The following is a 10135-nucleotide window of genomic DNA, read 5'->3' on the forward strand; positions in this document are numbered from 1 at the left end:
TATTCGGCTTTAAGTATGTATATTTCTTTGAGTTGGATGTTTTAATTATAAAATATGAAAGGGCTATGGATAATACCCTAGTTTAACAATCCAATTCAATTTCCTTTTCTAAACTACTTATTACTTATGTATTATGCTAATTTAATTGAGAATAGATAAAGTTTATATCTACATATCTATCTGCCGCTGGTTTCGCACTATCCAACTTTATATAGTTATCTTTTTTCTGCATTTGTACATACTGTAACAAAAGCATACTTAGTCTTCAGCTTGTTTGCACTATATACGTGTATATATATATATATATATATATATATATATATATATATATATATATATATATCGTTTTAGTTATATTAAATGAAGAAGCATGTTGGTAAATGGTTTTCTGTACAGTTTAATTTATACATATTACTTGAATGGTTTTGAAGGCAAATGACTTTTGAATAAGCACTATACATGTTTGCTATATACAAAACTATTTTGTACACTAATATAGTTCAACCAAATGACTTTTGAATTGAGTAGCGTGGAACTAATGAGCTTAAGTGTGTTGATTCGTATTAAAGTTCATATCATACATCTGGTAATTTTCTTATACTTGTGAATAGGAGTTTACCACAGTTGTTGTTTCTTGTGTTAATATTTCGGAGCAATGCCTTGGAATCCAGGTAGGGGAAATACGGCAGACCTTTACAGATATTGATTCTATTAAATTTCGTGAAGTACTATATTTGTGTTGGTTGATTATTGTGGTTGGATGTTGTTTGGATTATTGCTTCAGTTGGTTGTTTATTTGTTAGTACTACTAGAATGTTATTCGTTGAGATATATTGTGACATGTGAATGATGTAATAATGTTACTTGTGCATCACTCATGTGTTAGAAGTGGTTGGAACTTTGTTGGTGAGAAAGGAATTTGGAAAGAGGGTAATGGAAATGATCTTTTGTGTAGTTGAGCCAAACTCTTAGCAGGTACCAGGTCTCAGGTGAGCCCACAGTGCACAGATTCTTTTAAGAGTAATTCGGGATTGGCGACGAAGAGTTTAGGCAAGATGACTAACAAAAGGGGAAATTGGGATGATTGAGTTACAGGGGGTTAATTTGTATAATAGAACATTCGAACCACCACTGCAAAGGTAAAATGCACGGTATGGGACGTGCAGGTCCGTGTGTTTTATTATATGAATTAACGGGTAGAGATGAAGAGTATTGTATCGCACTCATGCATTGTTGATGATAATGATTTGGTACTTAATTACATGATTTTATGACACTTAATTTAATATTGTCAATTTACTGTGATAAGGTTATGTTCATATTGAGCTGTTGAAGCTCACCCCTCTATTGTTATGTAGGTTTACGAACTAAACAATCAAAAAGGGTAGATGGGATGAGATCGGATTAAGTGTGAGGATAGAATTTTGTATTTCTTTATTTTAGCCTTGTAAAGAATTATTGAGTTATTTTAAATAAGAAGAATTTTATCTTTCACTCCGTTATTTCAGTTTTACTTTAATTAGTTAGTTTTTAGTTCGGGTTTCGGATTCGGGTTCAAGTTTTTACTATCGAACCCGGGTCTGGGGCGTGACATATACATATTAAATTTTGGAGTTGACCCCTTCATGAAAGTTGGAATGCTTTTCATTATGAGTGATTACATTTTTCACACTTCTACAATAATTATTATTAATTTTATTAATTTTGCACTCAAATAAAAAACATTGTTCATGAGATTTGGAGGGTTTTAAAAATCTAAACGATCATGTAACCATCATCTAAGCGTTGATGATGCAATTATGAACATTTATTATGCTTTTACATCTTTCAGACTTATACATTAATGATTATGAATTTTGTTTATTTTGAACTCCCTTAAACATACTATTCATGAGAGTTTGTATGGTTTTAAAAATTCAAACGATCATTTACCCATCCTCAAAGCGTAGAGGATGTGACTACGAGCGTTTGCATATTTTTTCATATTTTTCGCACGTGTAAATTAATTATTATAATTTTTTTAATGTGTTTAGTATTTTTAAATTACTTGATATTTTTATTTTTAATGTGTTTTATGATTTTTAATCCCAATATTTGCCTATAAAATACTATAAAAATAAATAAATAATTAAAACTTAAATTTTAAAATTTATATAGAACAATAATTAATAAACAATATATACATATTTATTATATCTATTGTATTTTATAGTAAGTTTTTTTTTAGTAGTTAAAAAAATTAAAATCATCAAAATAATTTTTTTCTTATTGTGTCGAAACAGGTTAATTATCATGTAAACCTGTTAAGGACCTGTTATTAACGGGTTATTATCGTGTGACCCGATAACAACCGATTAATTATCATGTTAACCCAAAATCAGTTATTTTCGTATCGTATTAACAGATCGTGTAAGAAATTGCTATGTCTACGTGCAAACGTATGGTTTGTTGACAATTATAAATCATGAATCATCCCCCGATCATCGGCTACCTACCCGAACCATGCATCAAAGACAAACGTTATTCAGGATCCTAAGTAACTGCCTCAATAATCCAAATTAAAATCCTGAAAAAATAATAAATAATTGTAAGGGATTGAGATCAAAAGACTCAGCTGGCTATTCAAACTTTGACCGAGTATGCTTCTGCCACGTGTCACTAAACCCATGAGGGATTTTTTTTTTTTTGATTTTTTTTTCAAATTTTTATATTTAATGTGCATTAAACTCGGGAGCTCATCAGCCATACTACATATATGAACAAGTCCACCACTACTCAGACATACTCTCAAAACTGCAAGTCTGTAACCATGGCCACATTTGCTTATGCCACCACCACCGCCATTGTCTTCCTCATCCTCCTCCCGCTGTCTTGCTCTTCCGAATCATTTTTGCACCAACATCACCACGGCGGCTCCTTCTCCGTCCAGAAATCGGACGTCGATCTTTTGGAGTTTCCTTTGAATTTAGAGTATTTGGAAGCTGAGTTCTTTTTGTATGGCTCTTTGGGGTATGGTTTGGATAAAGTTTATCCAAGCTTAGCCCAAGGAGGTCCCTCTCCCATTGGTGCCAAAAAGGCACATTTGGACGACTTCACTAGGGATGTCATCGAGCAATTTGGATGGCAAGAAGTTGGACACTTGAGGTTCAATCTTTTTTTCCTTTCTAATTTATGATTTTCGTCTAACTTTTTCATTTCTGTACAGACTGTTTCTAGTATTTAGATTGAATGAATTCGATCAGCAAATAGATTTGCGGAATTCATGTCTGATTTACAAATGGTACATAGAAAGCTTACAAAATTATTTATTTTTTCTTCTAATTTTTGTGCAGAGCTATTAAGAAAACTGTGAAGGGTTTCCCAAGGCCATTGTTGAATATAAGTGCAGCATCATTTGCTCATGTGTTTGATTCTGCATTTGGGAGTCCCTTAAATCCACCATTTGACCCTTATGCCAATTCAATCAACTATCTCCTTGCATCCTATATCATTCCTTATGTTGGTCTCACTGGCTATGTTGGTGCAAGCCCTAAGCTCCAAGGTGCTACTTCCAAAAGGGTAAGTATTTTAAAGTATTCTATTAGATTCTTTTTATGTTTTGCAAACAGTGAATCTTGATCGCATTTTATGATAAGAATAAACATGGCTCTATTGTATTTGTTTGGTAAACTAGTCTGACAAGAAAACATTAACCTGTAACTAAAATCAAGTTGTTTATGTTTATATTGGTCTATGCTTCAAACACAATTATTTTGAAGAGTAAAATTTGGAAATCATCCATGAACTTTCACCATAATTTCAACTAAACTAAAAATCCGTCAATTAGTGTCTGTGAATTTAACAGCTCTAACATCATTGATTATGTGGATCATGTTCAGTTAGTTGCAGGTCTTTTGGGTGTGGAATCAGGCCAAGATGCAGTGATTCGAGCATTGCTATACCAGCGCGCAGAGTTGAAAGTGGAACCATATGGCATTACAGTGGCTGAGTTCACAAATCGCATTTCGGAACTAAGGAATAAACTAGGACACGAAGGTTTGAAAGATGAAGGCCTTGTGGTTCCCAAACACTTGGGTGCTGAGGGAAAAGTCAGCGGCAACATTCTCGCTGGAGACGAGTACTCACTTGCATATGGCAGGACTCCAGAGGAGATACTAAGGATCGTATATGGTAGCGGTAATGAACGTGTACCTGGCGGTATCTACCCCAAAGGAGCTGACGGCCGGATTGCTAAATCTTATTTGAAAAAGGAATAGGAGAGATTTTTAGTGTGACCGGCACACAAGGTGGTACACCACATGTTATTATATAAATGGTAGGATATGTGTGTTAAAAAGTTAATAACTTTAAAAATAAAACTTCCCACCACTTACATAAAAAATAGGACTAGTTTGGTTGCCATCTAGTTTACCTTCTTCATAATGTTTTTTTTTTCTTTTTTCTTTTTCCTTTTCTAGACAGAATAAAGCATGTTCTTAATTAATTTGATGTAAGGAATCGTTTCACGCTTCATTTGTTCGCATAGATCCTTCGAGTTTGTTCACATAATATTATATTAACAGAGCAGGGAAAATGCAGTAAGAAAACTCTTATAATACGTTGCAATTTGCATATGTTGACAAAAATTTCTATTCAGAATTCATGAACATGACACATAAGTGAGCAAATCACACGGATTACATTTTTGACCAGAAAAAACAAAGGAACGAAACTATGTGGGTTACATAGATAAAAATTCTTGCACACTACTACAACAAGAGTGCAAAGCCAGTATGCCATAAGAAAAAGAGTTAAAGATGAGTGTCCTGTTGCAGAATTTCTGGACAACATGTTGCATTGGATTCTAGGCTTCCTTCAGAGCCACTAATCTCCCAGGGCCTCCAAGGGGGTACAAGTGCATTAACAGCGTGTTCGACTTATGAAAGCAAGGAATGAGCGTAAGAGCTTCTCTAGATATTCACAGGTAAGAGAGCTTTATTTTGTAAGCATCTTTGTAAGCTAGCCCGGTGCATTTGTCACATTTTAACAATAGTTGGGCTAATCATATCATAAAATTAGATGATTCTCTATAAGAGCATCGAATTCACATTTCCTAGGCTTTGCGAACAATATTGTCCAATATGCAGATTGGCCCCAAATGATCTAAACTGCTAAAGAAACACCGCACTAGCGCATTCCATGTTCTGATGTTGGGGCAGATCCCTTCACTTTTCATCTTATGTGGATAAACCATGGCCTCATTTAAACCTACCCTATTACAAATCTCCCACACAATACTGGTATAATCTACTACATCTGATTACCACTCCTCTTCTGCGCCAACAATGTCGAAACTCTAGCAGTGCTAATTGAACCTTGCTTGCAATTGGCATATATAATCGTATTATATGTGATGGTATCAGGCTTCCTTCTCCTTACCAGCATCTTTCCAAGAAGCTGCATAGCCTAATTGGCATTCCAGCCTGAAGAAAAACCATTCAAAGTGGTATTGTAAGTTTCCAAATTCAGTCCCATCCTTATTTCCTCGATCTCCCTAACAATTCCATAAGCTTCTTCAAATCTGTTCGCCTTGAATAGACCGTCCAAAAACTCATTAAGGCGGCAACCATGGTTCATCATGTTGTACAGATGGAGGGCAGCCAACAAGGGTACCTGCTTTTGCAAAGCCATCAATAAGAGAGCTTTATGTGGTCTAGGGGAGCCATTCCTCTCCATCTCATAGCAAGCAGATACAGCATCCCCCTTTTTTCCGTTAGTGCAGAGATCATGTATCCGAGTAGTATATGCAACAATATTCGGCCTAAATCCCTCGCAAATCATCCGCTTCCACAAGTCAAGAGGTTCGTGCACTCACCCTTCCACAAAACAACCCTTTATCAAGAAAGCATAAGTGTGAACATTAGGGCTGCATCCTCTCACGAACATTTGAGCCAAAACTGCAAGAGCAGACTCAACGTTCCTCGTATCATTGATCGTATTATTAATTTTCGAGTATATGATAACGTTACCGCTTATTCCCTTATCCACACCATTTCAACCAACAAAAGCCTCCTTATAATCTTACACTCTTTGCACACCCCATCGTTGAAATACACTCTTTGCGAGCACCATCCACCCCATCGTTCTTACACATTGCCTTCAACAGAATGTTATAAGCATACACATTTGGCTCCATCCCCATCCTTCTACATATTCCTATATATCGGATTAATCAGCTTATGACAATGATGATATAGAAGACTGGAAAGAAGGTAGGGTAGAACAACTAGTGTAGGAAAAACAGGAAGAATAAGAAAACTTGGGGCAGAGAAGTGAGAAATATTTTTGTATAAATTTGTGTAACGTTTAAAACAATAAGTTAAATTTAAGTAGATGGTAGCATATTAAAGATTTCTTAATAGCTCTGCACAAAAATAAAAAATAAAAACATGTAATTTTTTTAGATAAACGCTCTAATTATGTAGAGCATTTGTAAAGCAGAAATGACTTCTGCATATTTAATTTTGGGAAATTTGAAAAAATAACTAAAATTTGGACCTCATATAGTATTATAGCCTCACTTCTAAGTTTATGATAATTATGACCAAAAGTTGATCTAAAATTACTAATCTATCCTTACTAGCTAGAAACTTCTCTTCCTCTCTTAACTGTGAAAAAACTTGTCGGCAAAGCCGACCTACAAGTCATTGAACACAGACGGTGGCTGCTGCCATGACCACAACGTCGAGCCCAGTCTTTGTCTACCTAAATCTCGCGGTTCTTCTCCCTAATACCTTACCGACGTTGAGCTTCCTACTTACTATGACCACCATGTAGGTTCTGCCAGCTCGACCTCTTTGTCTTCGACACTCACTGTAGTTCTGCCCCACCCCACCTTCCTCTATTTTTTCTCCAACACATAATATAGCTTCGTCCCCCCACCCCCACCATATGGGTTCCAAATGGCCACAAGCCCCATAAAACCATCCCAAAAAAGTGGCTACATACACCTTTTTTCTTGAATTATTTTTCACCCAAAATTTTAAATTAAAAAAATGGAAAAGTTTGGAGAGAAGAAGAAGATGATGATGATGAAGAATCAAGTCCAGCAACTATCCAATACCAGATATGATAATCAGAGATAAAACTCAGATGGAAAATTTTGAAAATTTAGAAGAAAACCCAATACAACTCAACGATCATTTAATTTAGATACGAGTTAGAGAAGTTAAATTGATAATTCTATGTTCTAATTCTATCGATTTCTTCTTCCTCCTCCATGTTTCTTCTCCTTTGAATAACTAGAAGCTAAAAGTTGAAGCTTTTTAAGACTAGAGATGGAAAGAAAAAAAGGCAGAGTGAGATAGAGAGGCAAAAACACGTGTGAAGTGAATGATCTAAGGCTCAGCTTTTCAATCGCAACTCCCTGTCGGAACTGACTTGGATGGATATTGGTTACAGGTGGGTTTAGAAAAATAGCATATAAGTATTCAATGATTAAGGGTATAGTACTACTTTTATATTAACTTTTGATTATAGTTATCATAAAATTAAAATTATGGCTATAATTCTATTTGAAGTACAATTTTTGGTTATATTTCTAAATTTCCCCTTAATTTTTGACCATGCACTCCCTGTTTGTTGTCTTTGATTATTTTTAATTGGGACACTTTAGATGCGGTCTCTAAATACCAATGTTCTTTGATTAAAATCTTTGTGATTTTTAGTTTAAGTTTCTGACATTAATGTAATAATGTATTTCTATGGAGGTTATTATATTTTTAACTTAAAAATGAAATTTTTAGTTATTTATATTAATGAGATTTAAAATAAGACCCCATAGTTTATGGGATTAAAAAAAATTAGAGATAAATTATACTCTCCAGTATATTGTGTGTGTATATACACACACATGGGTACGTTCATAAAAAAACTAACCAAAAAATATTGTACCAAAACATGGGTACATTTTTCACAAAAAAAAGAAGATATTAGGCTTAATAACATTATTAAATTTCTTTTATTAAACTTGACATAGATATACTCTCAAATCAACGAAATAGAATGTAATCATATAAGTTTAAAAATGGATTAGTGAAAAGATTGAGTGAATTTTATATAAAAAATGGGTACATTTTATATTAAAAAAAAGGTACATTTTTCATATAACAAATTGGTATATTTAAGAATGGGTACATATTAATTTTTTTATAAAAAATTAATGGGCACACACTTATGTCTAATTTTATTATTTATATTTTAGAAATGTTTGAATTGAAAATTAATTAGGAGTTTAATAAGGGTGTGAGTATTAAAACTGTAAATCAATTACTAATTTTTATTATAAAAATTATGTAACTTACATGTAATTCATTAATATATTAATGATGATAAGGACTTTGATCAAAATCTGAAAACTAATAAGGTCTTAATCAATGAACATTAAAAATTAGGGACCGGATACTAATTTTTCCTTTTTAATTTATCCAATCTAAATGCCAGAACAGTCCGTTGGGAAATGAAAAAGCTACACGAAAATAATAAATTAGAAAGAGAGAAAAAAAAGTGAATAGAAGATTAACCTCAAGTGTCCAACTTCTTGCCATCCAAATTGCGTGATGGCATCCCTAGTGAAGTGGTCCAAATGGGACGTGGCTTCTCTGCCCTCCCACTTCCCATACACTCCCATCCTCTTCTATTTGTGCAGTCACGGTTAAGCCACGTCAACATTTTATATTACTATTGCTTTTTGTTTTATTATCTCTATAAAAAAATCAATATAAAATGTTGACGTGGCTTAACCGTGATCGTACAAAATAGGAGGGGCGGAGCTAGAGTTTTGACTCAAACGCTCTTCTAATTTAAGAAAAATAAGGATATGCAGTGTTCTAACTACAAACCACCATCATTTGGGTTTAGTATGATTTCGTTCTTGTCATCCTCTTCCTCAACTCAACCCTGTATTATCATGACTCAAATTCAAAATAAAAGTCCCTTAGTGGAAGAAGAAATGAATGAGGGGAATAGATAAAAAAAAAAGAAGAAAAAAAAGAAGCAAAAGTAACAATATTAAAAGACTTCAAGGAATTAAATAAAAAATAAAAATAAAAATCAGCTCTCTTGCCTACTTCCTCTCTCTACCTCCTTTGATCACCTGAGTCCCTCATAATTGCTTGTGATGCTGGTTAATTGCATTAAGAGCCACCAACCTCAAATCGAACCCATTAAAGGAATAAGACAAAGATTTTTGTTAGGGCTCTAATACCTTGAAAAATCTTTGAAAATTAAAGGGATCTCTCATTGTTTATGTGTGAAAAAGATGTCAAGGTAGGCCTGGGACCATTCTAGTCCCTTCATGGCTCCACCCCTGGATGAGAGAGTATGAGAAGTGGGAGGGCAGAGAAGCCGGGTTTGTCGAAATGTGCCCTTTTATCACCGACGGGAGTTGGGCCTCCTAGGGTTCAGCTCGGATCAACTGTATCCAAGCCATGCCCGAAGGCACCGTACAAAAAGAACTCAGCTTCCAGATACTCTAAATTCAAAGGAAACTCCAAAAGATCGACGTCCGATTGCGTGACAGACGAGGAGCCATCGTCGTGGTGGTGGTCCAAAATCGATTCGGATGAGCAAGACAGTGGGAGGGGGATGAGGAAGGCAGCAATGGCGGTGGCTGTGGTGGCATAAGCAAATGTAACCATGTTTGTTACGGTTTTGAGTGTGTCTCAGTGGGATGGACATGGTCATTTATATAGCATTCTGATGAGCTCATGAGTTTAATGCACATTTAAAAAAAAATGAAAAAGAAAAATCTCATGAGATTGAGAACATCTGTCTTTGCATGCATGCTGGGTGTACGTGGCTGATGAATGGGGAACAACGATTTCATGTTGAAAATTTTGCTACAATTTACTTTTTTAGGTAATATTTTTAATGATCGAAATCGTTTGGATAGAATATTAGCAAGTATTTGTTGGAATAATATCAACAATCAATAATAATTTTATATATGCTAATAAATGATGAATGCGAACAACTAACTTAACAGAGAATGAACACGAAATAATATTAAACAGAAAAAACTAAAGATCGAGGTTTGCATACTGCAATGTCCTTGAAACAGATATTTTGACTCTACTCAGTGCTTGTAGTTCCATGG

At 34.5% G+C, this 10135-nt stretch overlaps 1 protein-coding gene across 1 annotated transcript; it reads left to right on the top strand.

Moving 5' to 3' along the window:
* The first annotated feature begins 2746 nt into the window (after window positions 1–2746).
* LOC139193216 (desiccation-related protein PCC13-62-like) lies at window positions 2747–4512 on the top strand. Its single transcript, XM_070816235.1, has 3 exons — window positions 2747–3144; window positions 3333–3558; window positions 3879–4512. The coding sequence occupies exons 1-3, from the start codon at window positions 2756–2758 to the stop codon at window positions 4254–4256; spliced, it is 993 nt and encodes a 330-aa protein (XP_070672336.1). The 5' UTR covers window positions 2747–2755; the 3' UTR covers window positions 4257–4512.
* Window positions 4513–10135: the final 5623 nt, after the last annotated feature.

This window comes from Malus domestica, chromosome 16 (assembly GCF_042453785.1).
Source record: "Malus domestica chromosome 16, GDT2T_hap1".
Classification (NCBI taxonomy): Eukaryota; Viridiplantae; Streptophyta; class Magnoliopsida; order Rosales; family Rosaceae; genus Malus; species Malus domestica.